This window comes from Pipistrellus hanaki (genome assembly GCF_964339955.1).
Source record: "Pipistrellus hanaki genome assembly, chromosome: 10".
Lineage (NCBI taxonomy): Eukaryota > Metazoa > Chordata > Mammalia > Chiroptera > Vespertilionidae > Pipistrellus > Pipistrellus hanaki.
This window is the reverse complement of record NC_140512.1, coordinates 32,251,044-32,274,627: the sequence shown is the minus strand read 5'-3', so window position 1 is coordinate 32,274,627 and position 23,584 is coordinate 32,251,044. Positions and strand designations below refer to the sequence as shown.

At 39.1% G+C, this 23,584-nt stretch overlaps 1 protein-coding gene across 3 annotated transcripts in view; it reads right to left on the bottom strand.

Annotated features, from left to right (window-relative positions):
• Window positions 1–23,584, bottom strand: part of UMAD1 (UBAP1-MVB12-associated (UMA) domain containing 1) — a 170,516-nt gene that overhangs the window by 141,145 nt on the left and 5,787 nt on the right. For 2 of the 3 annotated variants that reach the window (XM_084896707.1, XM_084896708.1), the window contains exon 2: window positions 7,381–7,477. In XM_084896707.1, coding sequence (XP_084752833.1) covers window positions 7,381–7,462 — 82 coding nt within the window. In that variant the 5' untranslated portion in view covers window positions 7,463–7,477. Of the gene's footprint in view, window positions 1–7,380; window positions 7,478–23,584 lie in introns of those variants that run through there. The other variant, XM_084896709.1, reaches the window with a different exon arrangement.

The following is a 23,584-nucleotide window of genomic DNA, read 5'->3' as shown; positions in this document are numbered from 1 at the left end:
TGATGCAGGTTGTTACCTGGTCAGGGCACTTTTAAGAATCAACCAATGAATGCATAAATAAGGGGAACAACAAATCAATCTCTCTCTCTCTCTCTCTCTCTCTCTCTCTCTCTCTCTCTCTCTCTCTCCTTTTTTCCCTCCCTCTCTCTCTTTCTCTAAAGTCAATTTAAAATTTTTATTGATTAAAAAATTTTTCCAATAATCTCCAAATATCCACACACATGAAAGTCGCCTGCATTACTATAGCTCCAAAGACCGTTTCCCTGGGTATGGGTCAGGCCCAGGCATCTGAAGCATCTTTAGCAAGGACCAAAGAGCTTGGGACAGAGCAGGTGAACATCCAGAACAGTCATTCGATGACTCTACAATAGGGAAAGATTACATTACACTAGCTTGAGCTGTTTTTCTTCTAGTTTAGTTTATTAGATATTCTTGGGTAACAGCATAATTCTATCATAATACAATAAACAAACAAGATACTTAAATTTTTCATAAATTCATGCTTAGAAAGATTAATATGTAAACCCAGCAGGAATTCTTCCCTTCAAAATGTGCTTTGGTTGCATTCAAAGGGGGGGGGGGGGGGATGGAAGCTGAACAACATAATCACTTACATATAAAAGACTATTTAGTATTAAGATTACCAGAAAGACAATATTTAGGTCTTCCAATCCTACATGAATTATTAGTATATTACAAAGTACCATGCTCATACTGTGTACATTTTATTTAAATTTCATCCTCATTATTTATTTCCTCAACAGAAAAGGACTAAAAATAAACTTGAGGTTAAAATATAAAAGGCAGCCATCACCCTTTTTCAGATAAACAGTCTCAGATGTGGATAGAGCATTAGAAAGCTCTAAGGAAATGCTAGAGGAGACTCCATTTATGTATTATGGTATGCATACTTAACTTTGTTTTCCCTACTGAAGGAAACAGTACTGTAGTAAACCAATCAATTCCCCCAAATAGCTATCCTAAAAATATGATTGCCTGAAGGTTTTAGTTCAAAGAAAAAGGAACTCAGAGTTGCCCTGAAAAGTTTATGGGTGTTAATCTGTCAAATAATTTTACCTCAAGTCCATCTAGATGTACTATGGCCATGACAGAAAGAGTCACAGGCCACCTGGCATTCACGTTTGTATAATTAATTTAATAAAATACTTCCCCACTGCTCTACTGAGTTAAACACACACACACACATTTAAGGTTCCAAGTATATTAATTACTCTTACTCTTAGAAACGGATTCCATTTCTTAGAATGTGAAGCTTTCTGCTCTTTGCCTCTTTAATGTTTGAGAGGAAGTGTGTTTAACCTAGGAATTCTGGGGTTTTATTTGCTTTTTGTTTGTTTATGGCTCAGGTACAGTGGAAGACAAACTGTAACTTTGTGTTTTTATGAGGTCTTTTGCGAAGTGTCTTAAACACGTTATTGGACGGTGTACAATTACTAAATTAGAGAGAGTGAACTGCAGTGGCTCTCAGCCCGGCATGCACACAAGAACTACCCTGGGGACTCTGGAATTTAAAAAAAAATGTCCAGACCAAACCCCAGGCCCATCTAATCAGAGTATAGGGATGTGGTCCAAACAACAGTATATATTTTTTACCAAGCAGGTAATAAAAATTGGGAGGTATCAAAGTGCCCCTTACTGCACAGGAGGGTTAGAACCCCAGAGTTAGGGAGACAGAGGCCTGATCTGCATTTGAGTTAGCTGAGTCTACTGAGCCCCAGAAAGAATGAATGACTTTCTCACAAGTTGCATGAAACAGAGGGCCCAGTTCTGCCTCACAGTATAGTTGGCACCTCTCCCTGCACTCACTCTACATTCAAGGGGATAAGACTGGGGTGGTCCCCTCTCTCCTCCCTGCAATGGGACAGCCTTGTCTGAACACTTTCGTCTCTGAAGTGCCTGTAAGTTAACAGGTGAACCAGAATTAAGAACCAACAATGTGACAATTGGTTAATTCTATTCATTAGACGAACAATTCTACATTTCTTAATAGGAAATAAGCAACTGCATAATGAGGTCAGATGAAACACAGAAACCCACACCTGAAACCTGTATGTTCATGTTGACCAGTGTCACTCCAATAAATTTAATTTAAAAAGAAAAAGAAAAATTCTGACACACTTTGCTTTAGAATTGCAAGGTCAAGAGTAAAAACACAAAGATTGCAAAGTAAATGAATTGTCATTTGAGTTTTTGTGGATATCAAATATATGCGTAAAGGGATGTTAAGAGGATAAGTTGCTTTTTTGATCCATAAACACTATTTTTTTTAAGATTTTGTATACTTATGAACAGGGAATAAAAATAGAAAGCACATGCTGAAAATCTGTTTCGTTTTTGTCGTTGTTTTAATTAAAGCCTTCAGTCTTACAAACGATCAAAGTGACTTATTGTCCTTCATTCTGTGGAATGTAAATTCTTACTGTACACAATCCAATTTCCACTTCTAAATAAAGGAAAGAATACAGAGATGAAAAGATTTCCTAAAAAGCTCCATATAAAAACATGATAGTTGAATTTAGTGCGTGTACCTGGTTTGAATGATTCCCAGGATGAGGAATATGGTAGGAAATGATGTTAAAAATAACCCACTACTTTTCAAAATTTGATTTATCATTTAACCTAGAGAACAGAAGGTGAGACTAAATCACATATTTCAATATCAGTACATACTGAAAGAAGACTTGCAACTGCAGTGAATTACTAAACTCTAATCCTAAATTCAATGAGGTTTACAAAACAATTAGCTTAATGGAAACTAGAAGTTATTATGCCCTACTTTAAGAAGCACCTGCATATTCTGAAAAACATAATGAATTTCAGTTGAACTGAAACCCGACTCCTTTAATCTCTGAAGCTGTGCTTGCCCAATTCATTCTTCAAAGTTATAGTCAACATCTGGTCAACAGTGTCACTGAACACAACAGTAATCTAAATTATTCCTTTTCATTTTATGTTCGGGGGCGGGGGGTCGTTGCTGCTATTTTTTCTTCACTTAGTTATAGGATATTAAGCTAATTCATGCTTTTGTCTTAGTTTTGGAAAGACTTACAAGTATATACCAAAATCTAGGCAACAGAGACCCCTTTATCCTAATTTAAAGTAACTATGAGGTTGCACACTACAATAGCAAATTTGTAATCAACTTAAAGATGATGCCTTAAAAACACAATTAAACATGTCATAACAGAAGAAAACCCCGGTGATTACAAACAGTACCATGCTGGCTGGGGTTTTAAACAGAGGTTATAGACTAAGAAAAATCGCCACCCAGTGATGCAAATGGAAACTGCAATTTGTTTTTCTGTAAAATGAGTACCCTGGAGGATTACTTCAACTTCATTACTGAATGAATGAACAGCCTTTACCTTCTTCTGTGAACAGGAGTTGGTTCCATGGGAAAGGATGTTTTTCTACAAGGCCGTTTTTTTTAAACACCCGCCCCCTCCCCCCTTGTTCTTATTTAGCTCACTTGACATTTTACAAAGGTTAAGGCTTTGAAAACCTCAACAGAGAAGAAGTGTTCCATCCCAAAGTGATCTAAGTGTATATGAACAGCCTAGGTATTCCAATTACAAACAAAAGTGCCTAGGCTCTGCTCGACCCTGAATTTAGCAACTCGGCAACGCCACCTAGTAACTGCGGCATAAGACCTATTTGTGTTAAGCAGGAAGGCTTGCCTAAGGGGAAGGTATTCTCAGGTGGGAAAAACAGATAATTCTTTTAACAACATAGTTTACTCTGTCCTTGTTAGAAACAGTTTATAAAGGCCACATAAGATGATAATCTAAAAAATTCTGTGGACTACATATTGATAAGAAGTTGTTGCCATAATATAATCATGTTTCTAAGTCTTCAGTTCATTGCCTCCTTTAGAAATTAAGAAACACACAAAGGCAATCATATACATTTATTTGACTGTAATGTTATCTATTGCCACAAGAACAAAAAAAAAGTTATGTTAACACATGATAACCAAAATGCACATGTGTAAGTATGGGGCCATGTTAATAATAGCATTTCATATCTAGTATTTGTCCTATTTAACATTTTCAAAAATATTTTCCATAGCACTGAGACTACAGCAGATATATATGTCAGCATAGAACCATGTGATAAAAAGAGCAACTCAGCAGAACAAATCCTTTAAAAAAAAAAAAAAAAAAGACAGTAGTATTCTATTTTTAAAGACAATGAACTATATTCCTAATAATCCATCCTGACTCTTATCTGTCAATTCAGTTAAGTCCTTCACTGTCAAAGGAATCTTTCTGTACTAACTAAACAATGTATACCATATTCCAATCTCAACCTCACTAAGGAGATTACAGATATCTGCAATATTTTTATATACTTAAAGTATCAAATAGTAAAAATTGGGGGTATCAGAAATTAAAGCCACACTTTATGAACAATAATATACCACCCTCCTTTATTAAAATACAATGAAAAAAATCAGTACTTTCTCTTTTAAACAACAAAAATTTTCTTTTTTTAATCTTAAATGTCAATAATGTTTTAAAATTAAAAATGATAATATGACATTTTAAAAAACGGATAGCTTAAGTGTTTAGGAGGGCAGGAGGTAGGCTCTGCAGTCAGACTGCCTGGGCTAATTTCAGATCTGCTATGTATTAGCTGGAGGAACTTGAAAAACCTAAGTCCTCGCCTGTATATGGAGAGAGAATACCACCACTTCACTTTCTAAGCAATTTACACACATTAACTCATTGAATCCCGCCCACCAACCCTATGGAGTGGGTACTGTATCCATGTTCATTCTCTAGATAAGATAAATGACACCAGGCGGTTACATAACTTGACCAAAATGGTAAAGGGTGGCAGATACGCCACCCAAAAAATGTGCCACTTTGGCATAAGGATAATTTTGAACTGAAAGCAAGAGATAAAACCCCCATATGAAAGATGCCAGGAAGAAGACATTCTTATCACCAGAGATGGGGAGTCGAGGCCAAGAGAACTGCACAGACAGAACTTGTTAAAATGACTCCTATCTTCCACTAGTCTCCCCACATATTTTAGTCACTTTCCCACAACCTGGTATATAAGCACTTGGGTTTTTCCACTTCTTTTGGTCTTCATTCCTTTATGAGGGCTGCCATGGACAAGTAAACATCTTGAAAACAAAATGCTTTTCTCCTACTAACTTTCTTATGTCTACTCAATTCTCTATACACTAAATGTACCTCCTTTAAATACCTATTAGATAACAAAAGGAATAATATTGATTTCTAACCATGAAACACAGGAAAAAGCAAGCCTCTGTTAAGACGACAGAGGTGTTCTAAAATCAAGAATACCGACCAGAGTTTGGAAAAATCAGGCTTTGTGGAAGTAAATGTCTGAGAGGAATTTATTGAGAAACTTTTGAAAAAGCAGAAACTTGACAGAAGACCCAAGACATCACTGCAGTTTTTCTGTGAGTGCAGCTAATACATTCCATGAAAGGGAAGCAACACTGGCTGCTTTCAAGGAACGGAAACAAAATAAATCCAGAGACACAGAAGCATTGAACAGACCTTCGAATCTCAGAGAGAAGGTGGGGGCGTGTGGGTGGGAGGGAAGAGATCAACCAAAGAACTTGCATGCATCTAGCATAACCCATGGACACAGACAATAGGGTGGTAAAGGCCTGGGGGGGGGGGGGCTATAAGGGATCCATGGGGAGGGGGGAATAGGGAGACATATGTAACACTCCCAACAATAAAGATTTAATTTTTTTTTTTTAAAAAAAAGGAACTTGGGGTTGACAGAGCCACTTCTGACTTCGAGGCTCTCATTTCTGACATGCTGAGAAAGGCCTGCTAAGCAGTCGTGTCTGCAGCACCCCACTGTACCCCAGTCAGAAGGCTCCTCAGAAAAATCACTGGCCCTGGTCAGACTGCGCCCCACTATTTTACCTCCAGTGTAGGGGATCTGGTGGGAGAAAAAAACAACTCTGAGCGGCCCAACCATGGCCCCCGTCCAGGCCACAGAAGCAAAGTCAAAAAAACATAGGCCTGCCAGAACCAGACTGCGGAAGATGCGGTATCTAAGGTAACATTTAGTTGGAGAAAATCTATTCTGATCTCCCAGAGATTCAGGTCACGAACTGGAAGAGGCCAGAGAGAGGAAACCTCTGTGTCCTGTCTGCAAGAGACCAGATCCTACAGTCAAAGACTGAAGAGGCAGAGAGCCACCCCCCATACCTGTGAATGTGCGAGGTCGGAGGCATGGCAGGAGCCTGGCTGCCAGAGGGTCTAAGCTGAAAATTCAGGATTGCCCTTGATTCCTGCCAATGCCCAGGGACCCTAGTCGGACTGGGCCAGGATGAAGGGAAAGGTAGGAAACCAGACTCTGGAAGGGAAGACACCTGAGGAACATCCCAGAGAGTAAACCCCCTCTGAGTTCATGCAAATCATCTCAGAGAGCAGCCCGGACCTGGTGGGAGGAGGTCCAGGGTGGGAGAGGCTGTGTGTCTCCAGGGGAAACCTCACCAGAATCCACATCTCCTCCTCGGGAAAGACACCAGGACATGAAGAAAGGGTTTGTGTGCTTTTATTTTTGTTGTTGTTGTTGTGTGTGGTTTTTTTGTTGTTGTTTTGTTTTGTTTTTTAGTATATTTTATTGATTTTTTACAGAGAGGAAGAGAGGGACAGAGAGTTAGAAACATCAATGAGAAAGAATCATCAATCAGCTGCCTCTTGCACACCCCCCACTGGGGATGTGCCTGCAACCAATGTACATGCCCCTGACCGGAATCAAACCTAGGATCCTTCAGTCTGAAGGCCGACACTCTATCCACTGAGCCAAACCGGTTTCGGCAAGGTTTGTGTGTTTTTTACAGAATTCCCCATGGGAAAAGCATAGCATCTGGTTGAAAGAAATATTTTCTAAAATCACTTAAATCCTAACAAGTAATAGTAATAATTTTATAATAGGAGAGAAACTAGGTTTAAATATTTAGGAAAACTATTTAATATTTGATTGAGAAGTGTATTGCCTTCAGCAAATATTTCTATTTCAGATGCCTAATGTAATTTAAAATGCTAATTTAAGAAGCAAGGCTTGCTACTCATAAATCAGAACTTGAAATTATCAAGGAATCTTTAAGAATTTTGGTTTTTCACAACTAAAGAGGTTGTCTAGCATATTAAAAAAAAAAAAAAAAAAAGGATAATTTTATAAATTGGATTTGCAGGACACAACCAAAGCAATAAATAAGAAGAGTATAACTTGATGACAGCATTCTAAGTGATTAATGAACTTTATATATTTAACATAAATTAATTCTCGAAGTACTTTTTTAAAAAGGAAAAATAATTTATGTAGTTGTGATTTCATTTCTTAACGGAAACTCACCTAAAAGGACAAAGCCATCTGCTTCCGTGTCTGACACTGAGGGCTTTTTCGGTTCCACGGGCTTCCTGAAGAAGTGAAACATCGCTGCGGCCTGGGTCTGAAACAGAAACACTATATAATGTCCAACTCAAAGGAAACTGTAAAACTCCTACCCACTCTCGTAGCAAGCCAAATATAGAGATGTCCCAATAACTACTTTTTAGGAGTTCTATTACCAGACTTGAAAGCAAGAGCCCTCCTATCCAGGTGTCAGAAGACAAAGCCGGAAATTAAGGTGCATGGACTTTCAGGCTCAAATGAATCCTGTAAACTTCTCTCAGTTTTTGAAGGTGCAGGAAATAATCCAAGAAATCACTCCAGGGAAAACTAAAATCAACAGAGAGCACCACAACATGGAAGGATCTCACTGAACATAAACATCAATCATACACTTGATTGAGGAAAGGAACAATAGAACGAACCAAAAGAACCTGTCATGTCATAACTAGCTTGAGGCTCATAGAACTGAGGCAGCCTGTGGAAAAAGAAGGCATGTCAAACACCCCTCCAATTGGTTATCTGATTCAGACCCTCAAGAGCTGTAGCCACTGTACCACTGAAGCCAACTTCAAATTCCCATCAGGGCAGATCTTTGTGTTGGAGAGATTATTGTGTGCTACCCCCAAACCACACACACACACACACACACACACACACACACACACACACACACCTCCTCTTCAACTTCCCATCTTTGCACATTCAAAAAGGCCAACAATTCCTAGAAAACAATTGGGAAGAAAGTTTAAGGGAATTTGCGAGGACACGTTACCCTGGAGGACAGCCCCTATAAACAAAGCCGTGTAACAGATAATAAAGAAAGGAATAATCCTGGTGGCAGCAAATGCTTCACATTTTTGTTTCCATATTTTCCACCCAAACCAGAAGATCAAGCAGGGAGGGTTAGGAAAGATTTGATCTCAGAAAAAGCCTTCTAGAAATTGAGACTTGAACTGGGGTTTGTGCAGGTCAACCCGCCCTGGGCTGCAGATCCAATTGGATGATAAAGGAGCCCATTTGCTGTTAGAAAACACATTTTATCCCTTTCACTTTTTAAAGGGATAAAAAATGAAGGATAAAAAAGCACAAACCATGTGAAAAAAGAAAATGTCCCAGTAGACGGAAGGAACAGCATCTGAAATCCTCAAAGATTTCTGCCTGGATATAGTGATGGATCCAAAAGAAAAGTCTGGAAATGGTTTGGCACCCTCAACAGAGCACAGGGGACATGGCCCCTGTGAGACTGGTGGAAAACAGGATTAGATGAAAAAGCAAAAGGAAAAGACAAGAAATCGAATAAAAAATAAAACATAACTGAGTAAGATCAGAGAAACCCATGCAAGAAAGAAATGATATCAAAAAATAATTGACTTATAACAGGAATATAAGAAAATAGAGTTCAAGTTCAGACTTAACAGAATAGGAGAGGCAAGTAACATCTCAACCCCAAATGGTTAAAAATAAAAGGAAGAAGGCCTTTGAAGGGACAAAAGCTGATTAAAACTCAACTTGGGCTAAGGATCAAATCAAGGGTGTGGCCACCGGACATGAAAGCGCCTGTGCGGATTACTGTGGCTCTCAGAACATTCCTTCACTTAGGAAGCCTGGTTCTGGAAAAAGATAAAGGGGGTGGGTCTCCAAGGAAAAGCCGGTGGAGAAAAAATACCCTCAAATAGGTAAAGAAGGAGGAGGTTCATAGAGGAGTTAAAAAAAAGATGAGAAAAAGAGAAAAATCTAAGTTCTATCTAGCCACAATTGTAGGTCTGGCTACTGATACATGAGGCTGACTAAAATCAGAAAAGAAGTGAGTGACATGTTTGAGGGTTGTGATGCCAAAATGACCAGCCGCCTGGATTGAAAGAGGACCACGACCCTACAGACCGAGGAAGCTGCCCCCAAGGAAGGCCTATTCTCCCGTGCCAACCTCAGGGTAGCCAAGAAGTTACCAGAAAAGGAAGAAACTCTCAGAGGGAGGAGCCAATGGCCATGGAGAACAACGGAGTGGGGATCGGAGGCTCCTCCAGGAAGCAGAAACTGGGCGTAATGAACATTCTCCAAACCAAAGTGGGGTCCCCCAAAATGCCTGCTCAGTGGGATTCCAGAATTGCTACCACTCTGGGACTGCTATATACAGAGTGTTCCCGCAAAATATATCCATACACACTTTAACACTGATAGCTCAGTGTTGAAAACGCAATGTATTTTAATAAAGGCTGCCTTTCTAATTACTCAAAGTGTGTGAATACACTTGGGGACACTCTGTATTTCCCATCCCTCCTCTTTCTAAATGGGAGTCATCTTTCCCAGTTCCACAAGGTGGGAGGGGACATGAGGGGCAAAACCCTGGTCTTTTTAGTTCATGAAGTCTCCAGACCAAGAAGTGCCACTTCTGGACCTGGTGAAGAAATACTGGACGTGGAGCAGGATGCTGTGCCTGAATGGGGCGATTTGGGTTACGGACCTTGGGAAGGGGTGACACTTTGCCTGCAGCAGGGAGAGAGAGCGGAGTACATGGCAGCCACAAAAGAGAACCCCAGAATCATGAGGGATGTTCACTGGCTCTTTGCCTTATAGAGACAGATCAGGACTGCAGTTGTCTGCCCTCCTGAGGTAGGTGTGTGACCATGCAGCTTGCTTAGTTCACCCTGTCACGTGTCATTAGACTGTTATCACAAGGAGCTTTGTGACACAGAGGAGGAGATGCCCTTTAAAAATCAGTTCCTGTTCTATTGTATAAAGAAAAGTCTTTGAACAGAAAGGACTCAAATTCCCAATATATTTTAATGCCTGGCCACAAAACAGACCCGGAACCAACATGGAAAACACTACATAGTTCTGGTATGTCATTCTCAAGCCACCCGATTATAGATATACTGTTAGGAAAGCCAGACCAAACTCAGCTGTAATGCCAGAATCTCTTTTTAATGCAGGTATATTGCACAGAATTTATAACTTGGGTAACTAAGTGAAGCATTTAAGTTTTTCATGACCTGAAACAATCTACAGGCTGCAGCAGTCTGTTGAAAGTATGACTTGAAAGTAATGCATCATGTTATATTCCATCCCTTTAGAGCACATGTATCAAACACAAGGCCCGCGGGCCAAATCCAGCCCGCCAGGCCTTGCAATGTGACCCGCACCGCGCTGTCATCACTGCACTCCGCTGTCAGTTTATGACATTGTCAGTTTATGACTGTTCAGTAAACCATTCCGCCCGCGATTTAGGCTGGATTTTAGATTTTGGCCCCTTCTCTGATTGAGTTCGACACCCCTACTTTAGAGCATCATAAAATTCCAGACAAAGTTAGAAGATGGATAATTTAGACTCCAAGAATCAAGAAATTCCCAGGCATGGAGAAAACAGGTCAGGAATAAGAGAAAGGTAGCAGAGACAGTAAAGAGAACTCAGAATGCAGCAAGAACCGGTTTCCTACAAAGAGCCATTGGAAACAGCTCTAAAATGGTTACAAACATACCAGCCACTCTCGCACCTAGTATCCTGACCATCCTCTTAACTCCTTCCTCTACAATGGCCGACTTCAAGATGGTTTTCCATGGTCCATTTTCCAATACAAGTCTTGAGATTTCCTTATGTGATCAATCCTGATGCTGACATTAATGAGAGGAGCCTCAGGTCAGTCTACAGGAATTGTTCCATGCATGAAAAGACTATGTCTGAGACCCTAAAATCCACTATCAAGTTATCTTTTTGCCTTGACATTTTTTCATGTCACTGAAAAACACATACAGTGTAAGAAACACTTATCCTGGGAGGGCTGGCAATTACCATGCTAAGATATCCCATCGGGGAGCTCCTTCTCACAGGGGAAAGCACATGGGTAGTGCCCGCTCTAGCAGCCAGGTTTGGTCACCCTGCTAAAGGCTGGAGAGTAGGAAGGCAAATGGGAGTAACCGCAAACCCCACAATGTGTCAAAACCTGTTGCATACTCTGTCTTATATAAGATCTCTGTAATTACTCACAATGTGCAAGAATTGAAGTAGGTGACATGCTGGTCCAAGTTCAAGTGGTTAGCAAATAGCCTTGTTAGGATCTTACACCAAGTCCTTTTGGCACCCAAACCGGATGCTTTTCATCAATAAAGCACCAGAGAGAAGGAGCCTTTCACACGTAGGACATTTGTGTTAGACTTTTATAATTCCCAATAGCCCTGACCAGTTTAGCTCAGTGGATAGTGTGTCTGCCTGTGGACTCAGGGATCCCAGGTTCGATTCTGGTCAAGGGCATGTACCATGGTTTTGGGCACATCCCCAGTAGGGGGCAGCTGATAGATGTTTTTCTCTCATCAATGTTTCTAACTCTCTAACCCTCTCCCTTCCTCTCTATAAAAAAATCAACAATATATGTATATATATATATATATATTAGTCAAAAACATTGGATTGATTTCATGTTTTGTCTCTATTAATCCCTACCCTCCCAGCCTTGCTCAGCTCTATGTTCTGAAGACGTTTGTGACTTCCACAACACTGTGTTCAAGACCTTCACCTACTTTGTATTTTAGAAACATTTATTAAGTGTTTAGGCCAGACACGGACATGGAGCACTGCAAATGCAGCACTCGACTTATATTTAGGGTGGACAAACTGCAACCCTGCCTCCCACATCTGCAGCACTCCTCAGCAAAGACAGAGTCATTTTGGAGCCTCATCCCCAAAGTGGAGGTGGCCTGTAACAGTCCTGCTGCCCCAGGCCTACTGTATGGTAAGCCCTAGACCTGTTCTGATGCATGTGACCTTGGCATTTGGGCTTCTTTTGCTTGGAGTTCTCAAGCGTATTCTCATCTTGTTTCCTTGCTCATAATTATCAGTATTTTTTAATTTGTCTACAGTGAGAAAATTCTATATTTAGAAACAGAAAAAAATATCAAAATGTATTCTGACAAATACTACATTATCATCTAGCACAGTGGTCTGCAAAATCATTAGTCAACAGAGCCAAATATCAACAGTATGACGATTGAAATTTCTTTTCAGAGCCAAATTTTTTAAACTTTAACTTCTTCTAATGCCACTTCTTCAAAATAGACTTGCCCAGGCCGTGTTATTTTGTGGAAGAGCCACATTTAAGGGGTCAAAGAGCTGCATGTGGCTCGCAAGCCGCAGTTTGCCGATAACAGATCTAGCAACAACACTCTTGCCTGGTTGAGCTAGGAGATTTAGAATAATACCTCCTAATTCTCAAACATGAGAATCCCGGAGCTGCCCTGACATGGGAGATCAAGAATTCACTTGCCCAAGCCACAGACAGGCTGGGGAAAAAACACATGCAAGTCACAAATCTGATAGAGGATGTGTGTATATAAAATATGTAAAGATGTGTGTATATGAAAACATAAAGAACTGTTAAAACTCAATAATGAGAAAACAAATTAATAAAGACTGGGCAGAAGACATGAACAGACATTTCACCAAAGAAGACATGTGACTGGCAAAAAAAAAAAAAAAAAAAAAAAAAAAGAATCCTCAACATCATCAGTCAATAGGCAAATTGATACCTCAATGAGATACCATTACATACCCATAAAATATTTAAAATTGAAAAGGCTTGCCATGCCCAGTGTTGGCAAAAATGTGGAGCAACTGGAACTCTTGTGCACTGTGGTGGGTGTGTGATATAGTACAATTACTCCCATCAACAGTTTAGTAGTTTCTTAAAAACATAAACATACACCTACCATATGACCCAGACCTTCTCCTTCTAGGTATTTACTTAAGAAAAATGAAGGCATATGTCCACAATTGTACACAATATTATACAGCTTTCCTTTGTAAAAACGGGAAACAAGCCAAATGTGCAACAGATAAATGGATAAACAAACTGTGGCACATCCACAATACTATTCAGCAAGAAGAAAGCATGAAGTCCTAAGATAGGCTACAATATGCATGAATATCAACAAAACTAAGCTGAGTGAAAGAAGCCAGACTAAAGAGAGTTTATACTGCATGATTCCATTTGTATGAACTTCTACAAAATGCAAACTAACGTATAAGGACAGAAAGCAGATCAGTGGTTGCCTGGGGAATACGGAGGCGTCGGCAGGGATCACAAAGGGGCACAAGGAAACTTGGGAGGGTGAGGGATACATTCTTTATCTTGATTGTGGTGATGGTTTCAGGGATATAAACATATGTCAAAACTTGTCAAATTGAACATTTTCAATATGTGCAATATACTGTATGTTGAGTATACCTCAATAAAGCTATTTTTGAAATACATTAGTAGTACAATATTCTAGATGTTATATAAATGTCATAGTTCACAATTATTCCAAAAACTGTCTCAAACCTATTAACCCCCTTCATATGTGTTACAGATACAGTCTTTGTATTTAAAGAAAAAATGCTTTTCTCTAAGGATTCACACAAAACTTGAAAATAAAAGAACAGTGTCTTCACTGTTTTCATGGTAGACACAGGCACATAGAGGGCTAGCTGACTGCTAGGCAGGCAGATCCTATTGCCCTGAAGGGAAAGAGAGTAAGGCAAGTTATAGATTTATTTTGTCCTATTATTACAAGGCTTACCTTTTAAGAAATATTTCCCATGACAAAAGGATTAAAGGATTTTAAAAGAACTCCTTTTTTCAACTTGCTTATCTTCTTTCAATTTCAACTGACTACTAAATAATGTAAATACATCACATAAACTGAAATTTTACGTGCGATCAATAGATAGCAGATCAATGGACAACAAGAATAATATATGTACACACACAGCTTTCTCTTCACATTTGTGCCCAAATCCAAAAAATATGTATATTTCATGCTGCTACAAAATTAAAATCTTGAACAATGTTTTCAGCTTCCTCTGCTTCTTCTGTATGGTGGGTTATGAATTGCACCATTATGTAACAATAATACAAATTTAGACAAGTTTACTAATTTATTCTGAGAGGTACCAAAAAAGGAGGTGGCCCATGCTTTCGGTAGTTTTAATCTTGAGACATTACACAATATACAGCACTCCAGAAGAATCAATGAGAATTAGAGGAGCCCTGGTAGACTTCACAAATAAGTAGCCTTGAGTTTAACCTCACCTGATGGTTTGGGCACCGTTATAAATGAAGAAGAGGCCTTTCCTACAAAAAGGATCACTGTGAACAATAACATGATGTGTTCTTTGGGAGTGACCTCAATAGAGGCATGTAGACAAGCAACAGAAAATGAGACTGCAAAAGGAAGGTACAGATAAATTATTGAAAGAACTAAAAATATCAAGGGAATATTAAATATCCAGAGTGGTATATAGGACTTGTTGTTTACTATTATTGTGTAGTCTGGCTTTTGAATTTACCACTTCTGGATTCTACTGAAGAGGTCAGTTGTTTCTGCTTTGAAATGTGAAACAATAAAGTTAACATTTTAGTCCTGGTGTGACAGCCAAGTATAATGGTTTTGAAAACCAGCCTTCTATGTGACAAGGAGTGAAGGAGAGTGACGGCCTAGTCCAATGGTTGGCAAACTCATTAGTCAACAGGGCCAAATATCAACAGTACAACGATTGAAATTTCTTTTGAGAGCCAAATTTTTTAAACTTAAACTTCTTCTAATGCCACTTCTTCAAAATAGACTCGCCCAGGCCGTGGTTTTTGTGGAAGAGCCACACTCAAGGAGCCAAAGAGCTGCATTTGGCTTACAAGCTGATCACGGATCTAGCAACAACAACACTCTTGCCTGGCTGAGCTAAGCACCATTGGAAGCACCAACCAGTTCCATAAAGGAATGTGGGCACAGTGTTACCAAGTTTGATTTTTCAAGACAACTGGAAATCTACAATTTTGAAAAATCTGGTTTTCAAAGGTAGAAAAAAATTCAAAATGTTTAAAAATAGTCTGCATAATGCCTAAATCCCTTTCAAACTGTATTTAGCCTTCAGGTGATAAAATTTTAGACCAATAAGAGTGTTTAAAAATGTAAATCTAATCACAATAAGAAACAATTGTGACTTAGGCATTTAGTGGATATTCTGGCTAGCTCATCTATCTGGTTTTCTTTGACTAGGTTATGCAGTAACTCTATTGGAGGTAAAGTGTATGAAATTGACAGCCATATAAATAAGCCCTGACAACAGAAGTGCATCTGGAAGACTGCATTCATTTCTGTCCTGAGGACAGTGACCAGTTTTGCATCCACTTATAAAACCGACATCCCCTCATTCTTCTATAAATAATACTTTGAATGATACTTTTGAGTTCTCATTTGAACCCATTATATCTTACTAATTCTCTCCTTAATTAATGAGTAAAGTCTTTTTAAAAATATATTTTTATTGATTTCAGAGAGGAAGTGAGAGGGAGAGAAAGAAACATCAATGATAAGAGAATCATGGATCGACTGCCTCCTGCACGCCCCCTACTGGGGATTGATCCTGCAACCTGGGCATGTGCCCTTGACTGGAATGGAACCTGGGAACCTTCAGTCCACAGGCTGATGTTCTATCCACTGAGCCAAACCAGCTAGGGCATGAGTAACGTCTTCGACGGGTTTTAATATATGTATAAAAGGTGTGATTTTATCTTGTTTAAAAATGTATCTATTAACTTCAGACTACCAATTAGGACCCCAAAGATTCTCCCCCTGTCTTTCCACCCCATCTCAATATTTTTCTTTGTGAAGTTTTGTAATATTGATGTAATATTTGGGAGGATAAGGAAAAGGGGAGCAAGAAAAGTCATGTAAACTGATGTTACATACAAGCTCCACAGAACTTTTGAAAGACAATTAATGAAATAAAAGTATTAACATAAGCTTATTTCTGCCTCTCTGATTTATGCTCAGACACACACACACACACACACACACACACACACACAAAGGCAAAAAATGGCAACAACTCACTCAAGGAATAACATAAAGAACTGAACCTTGGATCCATAGATGTTTTTCAAACTCCAGGTCCAAACTCTTGAGAGGATATAAACTCAATCTACTGAGTCATGGCCAGATTTATTAATAGAATGAAATAGGAAGGGGAAAAGGAAGCAGAAGCATAAATATTATGAGTGAGAAGCACATATGATAATGGGCTATGAACATTTGCTTTTGGATACAAGGACAAGGTCATTGAAATGTAGTTCTTAAGTTGGGTTGCCAGCAAAAAATATTTCAAAACAGCTAATCATACTTTGGTGCTCACATATCCCCTAAAAATGTTTTGAAAACACGCCCCCCAACAGTCCAGAAATGGAAGATGCTGACGACGCCTTGCCATACTAGCAGTCAGCAGCTGTGTGTCGCTGCAGGTTGCCCAGAACCAAACCAGAGAGGGTCGGACCTGCATCACCACCATTTGTCCACCATCCAGAAATGAAATATCATTGCTGACATGTACACATAGGAACTATTTGACATTGAAATTGATACTCAAAAGAACTGTTGGCCCAGAAAGAAACTCACTACAGACTGATTCATTTGCCTCAGCATAACCATATTGCTTGTCTTCATTTTTGGTTCCTTTAAGTGTATTTCTAGGATCACTCATCTAGGGGAAATAATAAACTGATGAACAAAAACAGACTTGGAGACCTGGAAGCACTGATCAGACTGTCAAACCTCAGAGGGAAGGTAGGGGAGGGTGGGGGTAAGAGGGAGAGATCAACCAAAGGACTTGTATGCATGCATATTAAGCCTAACCAGTGGTCAGGGACAACAGGGGGTGGGGGGCATGTGTGGGGAGGGGTTTAGAATGGGAATGGAGGGATGAGGACAAATATGTAATACCTTAATCAATAAAGAAATTTTAAGAAAAACATGTTCCCCCTTGTACTTTTTTAAGTCATCTAAAACTTTCCATTCAAGTTATAAAGGATGTAATTTCTAGAATGCTATAAATATTTATATGTTGTAATAAAACCAAGGTATCATTCTTTTACCTTTATCCAATGAATTATAAACACTATAATGTTTTTATACACACCATCAACCATTTAAAAAAAAAAAAAGATGAACAAATCCTTTTATGACAGCAGAAAATTTTACATTGCTCTCTTACTTCCATTTCCACTGGCCTGGAGTAGCTCAGAGATGCCTCCAGAACACTCCTGCAGCTTTTCTAACATATCCGGATGAATACAAGGTGGTGGTGACAGCCTCATTTTTAAGAAAGCCTGTCCACTAATTTAACACTCCTAACTGTTCACTGGTCACCTAACTGGAAAAGTAACATCATGCGCATATATAACAAGTCATTAATAATTTGAATTGACGTGATCTAATAAAACTCACTTCCCTAATATGACTGCATAGTTGCTTTCAGCAAATTCAGAAATTAAACACGTATTACTTTTAGCCAAAACAGACCATCTAAACTACTCAGAAAGTCAGAGGTCTGGAGCTACAAGTGCATGATTATAAAGCATTGGGCAAGGGAGGATTCTGGAAGAAGGCAAAGGAGCTCCCTGGAACTTCACAGTGTAGATTTTAACAGGGGCTAAGCTGGGTGTGTGGTTTTTTTCCCCTTGATTCTATAGTTTTTTTCTTGATCCTTACTTATAGTTTAAATCCTCTCCTATTGTATTTCATATTATATTAAATGCAGAAAAGCTTTTCAGAAATGGGACATGTAGGATTCAAACATGAAATTCTTAAACAAAATACCAGAAATCTAGGTTAAAGGAGTACTGGGGGTGGACGGGCTGCCAGTTTATCACAAGGGATGATTTTAACATGGCCTTGTTGCCATGGAGAGCAGCACAGGCTTCATTTGATCATCTCAACAGCCAGCTACTGATCACTCCTGTAAGACACCCACCACCAGAAACTCTCTGCAATCATTAGCTATCACTAGAATAATAAAATCCTGCTATCCTGGGAGCATTACACTTTCTGGAATTTTCTCTAGCAGAATTACTTTCCAAGCACATGATAGAGGCATCTTGAACAGTCACAAGTTGGCCCAAGAAAATTTTAGAACAAAACCTTCATTCTGCTCAGACCCTAGTCTCATCATCGAATGGTCTCACTAAGGTAAAACCAACCTCATAGAAATTGACCCCCCTCCATTGTTTTGTAAATAAATATGACCTCCAAAGTCTCTATGAGAATCAACAGGGAAGTTTGTATATTTTTGTTGTTGGATTTGGGGATTTTTGTTTGTTTTCCTTTTAATTACCCTAATACTTTCAGAATAAAAATGGTAGCCTGGCAGTGGGAAAAAATAACTACCTTTTCCCTCTACTGTCCCTTATTCAAAAAAAGAAAAATAGAACAGTATAATAAAGTCTCCTCTGATTCTACTAATTTGGGGGAAAGGGGGGGGGGGAGTCTCCTAGTACATTAGACCCAGGTTTCTCCATCTCTGTATTCTTAGTGTTTTGGTCCAGAACATTCTTTGTTGTAACTTACTTCTCTGTGGATGGGCGTGATCACCTAGTATATGATACACTTTAGTCAAAGACATCTTAATTTCAAGAGGTTTTATTTAAAAAACAAAACAACAATTTCCCTCTCTTTAATGCAGTACATGTGAGCACCATGGATTATTTTTTCTAAATAGTGTGGGGAGAAGTAGACATTTAGAAGATACAGTTGTTGTTGCTTTCTGGAGCTTATAAATAAACTGTACTTGTAACTTATACCATTTGGGTCTCAAAAATATAATTTAAAGACTTTAGTGTTGTCCCAACTCTTCTAAATTAATGATACAATGATATGACATATTTTTATGTTTTAATAAAGTTACAGACATAATTCTAATACAAAAAAACAACACATTTTGGCTTTGGCTTAAATAACACTGAACCTACTTATACAACACTAATTTCTACCCACTGCATTCAATGTTGCAACTCTGAAATGGAAAAAAACAAAACAAAAACACAATATACTAAAAAAGACTTCAGAGAACTCTAACAAAACACATCTCTTCACATAAAACAAATATCTTAGGTGAATAAACACATTTAAATAATGTCCTAAGAGAGAAGGAAGTCATCCGATGTAAGGCCACACCTCTTTACACTCTCTATTGCACAGGGAAAACCTAGAATGAATAAAAATAAAAATAAAACATTATTTAGCGTTGGTCTTTCAGTTGCTCTATTTGCTCACTCACATGCATTTAACACACAACAGGGACCCTTGTATTCAGCTTCCAAAAAGTCTCACCCCCAAAATTGTCTACTAGAAATCTGCATCATTTGACTTTAAATACAATCTAACTGCAGTATCAAGTCTTTACTTCCTACCCCCACCTCCGCACCCTCCTAAAAAAATTCTGAAGGGCAAATACTGGCCAGGCACCATGGTAGGCCCCACAAAAACAAAACCAGACAAGACATTTTGTCTAAATTCAAGGGAATATCCAATCTTCTTGCTGCCTCTTTGGCCTGCTTCTCTATTACATCTCTCAAAGCCAGTCCCATAAAGTATGGTACTGAGTCCTGTGTAACACTAGCACCAGCCATGCAAGAGGCTAACAAGTCTAGTCAAGCATTGCTATTTGCCTGAAAACTTAGACTCCTGAGTAAACAAGAAAGCTGGCTGTTTTGCCTTCTCCCAATTTTTTCATCAAAGTGTGCATAAAGATAACACAAGACAACAGTTGGCAATAGCTCCCTCAACCACGTGCCAAAGTCTGAGTCAAATTTCCACGAACAGCACAATCAACAGGGATAGGCCAAAAAGTACAACTGACCAAGAGTTCCTAACTGTACACTGCCACATGCTACTACTTCTCTCCAAGGAATGCAGGAATAAGTGAGTAAACAAGCAAACTAAAACTGGAGAGTGAACCACAAAGATGGAGAAAGTATTCCGTCCATTCCCATCGCCTAAACTTAATTCTAAAATGCAGAAGTTGTACCCGCCTGGGGAAAAATTGGCTGCCTGAAAACTCTTTCTATCTAAAGTCTGGCAGAACTAGATTCCCTCCCCTATCCTGACCCCTCCCTCGGAAGATCATCCACCTCCATTCAAAGGTCAATGGTTTGTACCTGCCCAAGAAGACTGTAAAACAGGGGCCCAGACAGAAAAAGTTCCATGAGCCGAGCCAGGAAGGTGTCCATTATGCTCAGACTCTCAGCCAAGTACACCCACATATAATGAGTGCCAGTAGCCAGTGGGAGCTGAACAAGCTGAGGAACGTGTACATCCGTCTTTGGACACGGAACAAGTAGCTGCATGCAATGAATTCAGAGAGGGAGACTAAGGTAATCTCACCCACCAAGTCTCTCCTTCAATACGAGATTAGCAGAATAAGGTCAACATAAAGTTCTTGGATCACATGATCTCACACATCTAGGGGAAATAATGAGCAACATAAACTGATGAACAAAAACAGACCCAGAGACAGAGAAGTAGAGATCAGACTCTCAAACCTCAGAGGGAAGGTAGGGGAGGGGAGGGGTAAGAGGGAGAGATCAACCAAAGGACTTGTGTGCATGCGTATAAGCCTAACCAGTGGCCATGGACAACAAGAGGGTGGGGGCATATGTGGGGAGGGGTTTGGGATGGGAATAGGGGGATGAGGACAATTATGTGATACCATAATCAATAAATAAATAAAATAAAAAAGAAGGGGGGGGGGCAAGATCAGCATATAGAAGGGAAATTATGGAACCAAAGATTAAGAAGGCTATCTCTCTGATGATTATTTTCCAAAAGAAACTGTTGATAAGTAGAGAAAACACCTTGGTAATATTGAAATGGTTGTATAAAACCACAATCTCTTACATCCGAGCTGCTGAGCAGAACGGAGTAAAACCCAGATGGATTCAGGATCTCCGCTCTCAGACAAGCCCACACACTTCCTTCTTTCTGTGGAAACACGGTTTCCCTCACCCTTCACTATCTTACTGTTCATCATCACGAACATGTTCAACGGATACCTAAGGACAATCTGGCCGTGCTAGTAGCAGTTATAATTTATAGTTTATTACTAAAGTACTCAATGTACCAAGGCACTGTGCCCAATGCTTTACAAACACAATTTTCTTTCACGCTTAATAATGGTAGTATGAAGCTTCACCTCCCATGTTAATACAAATATTGCAACTATAAAAGGATGAATAATTTGTCCGGAAATCACTTAAGTGAAAGGATCAGGATTTCAACTAGGCTGTTTTCTCTGAGTCTATGTTCTTCACTCTGTGCTACACTGACTCAATGTTCACTCCTGAGTCATCTTCCCAGAACTACTCTACTCTCCACCTCAAGCATGATGGTCCGAACAGCTGCCAGAAACAAAACCATGTTACCTTAATTTCACCCTCTCCCTGTCCACCCAACACTAAGCCTGCAGCTCATGATATCTCATGAAACTTTTGGTTTTTCTCTATTCCTACTGCCACTAGTTCTTGAGTTTAGCTGACCACAATCCCCATTATGGGTTACTGCAACCCCCTTGGGCATCTTTTCAACAGAGTAAACTCTCAGTAGCCATGTTTGTACCCAATCCTCCTCAAATCTCCTTCCACGCCATAGCTGTTTAGATGGCACATGGACAAGTGACTAGAGCTGGCAAATTAGATTATCCCAAGAAAGGAGAAAAATTTTATTTATTTATTTTTTTAAATATATTTTATTGATTTTGTACAGAGAGGAAGGGAGAGAGAGAGTCAGAAACATCGATGAGAGAGAGTCATCGATCAGCTGCCTCTTGCACACCCCCTACTGGGGATATGCCCACAACCAAGGTACATGCCCTTGACCGGAATCGAACCCGGGACCTTTCAGTCCCCAAGCCGACGCTCTATCCATTGAGCCACACCAGTCCCGGCAGATTATCCCAAGAAAGGAGAAAAATTTTAAAAGCAGAACATAGAAAGCACAAAATGACTATAGAAATGATGCAAAAAAATATCAGTAACAACGATCAATGTAAATGGACAAAATATAGAAATGTTAAATCTTCAGCTGCAGGCAATATTTACAAGAGACACACCTAAAATTTACAGACACAGAGAAGCTGGAAGTCATAAGGCCAATACAGACACAAATACCCACAGTATAAATGTCAAATAAGGTTCATTGAGGAAATATAACAAGCAGAGAAGTACAAAACACTCATCATCCACCAAACTCTAGTGCTCCCTTAGAGAGGAACCCAGCCTCCATGCATTTGAGCAATTCTGTTATAATGGAAGCCTCTTGGTTAAAAGAGTGTCTGTTCTTCCCTTGAGTTAGACCTGCCCAGTCAGCCCTGATAAACACCTAAGAGATGAGGCAATGAGCAACCCAAGCCCTTAGGTGAAGTACATGATGGAAAATAATACAACAAACAAATTCTAACCAAAAGAAAGCTGGTGAGAAACTAAAAGAAAATTAACATAAAGCCAAAAGGCATGATCTGAGATACTCACTACTTCATTTGACCATTTACTTCACAATCCTAATCTTGTATGAACTGAATAACAAATCTTCAAAAATACATAGTACAAGTCATCAGAAATTCAAGGGAAAACTGCCAGTTGCTACCATCTGTTGGATACTTAGCACAATTATCGCAATTGAGATATTAATTAGACAAAAGGTAATAACATAGGAATAGTTGAACAATGCAATTTACAAGCTTGATCCAACAATTGAAAAATGCATTTTTTTCCAAGCACACATGAAATATTTACCAAAATTGCCCATGTACTTGATAAGCCTTAAAGCAAGTCACATATACTTTGAAAGATAATGCAACTACATTAGAAATTAATAAAACAAATAACTTCAATAAATAAAACCTATTCATTTTGAAATAAAATCCATGAGTCAAAGAAGAAATAGGTTGGAAACTAGAAAATATTTACAATTTAAGGATGATGAACATCTACTTATGAAAACTGTGGGACATGCCTGCAGCAGTAGGTTGAGGGAACCAAGGCATAGCTCAAGATCCTGCGTTTCGGTTCCAGACCACTGCAGTAAAGCAAGTATCTCAATACAGTGAGTCATAAGCTTTTTGCTGGTGAATGGTCTTGCCTTCAGTTTATGAAAAATGCAACAACTGTGAAGGGCAATAAAGCAAAACACAATAAAATGTATAATAGACGTAGAATGTTTTACAGGTGGGTTCTACCAAACAGTTGACAAGCAGATCAATTCAATTTTACACAGAATCCAAGAGAACAAAGGAAAGACTCCACAACTCATGTCATGAGACTAGTACAACCTAATAATACCAGAATCTGACAAGGACTATACAGGAAAGAAG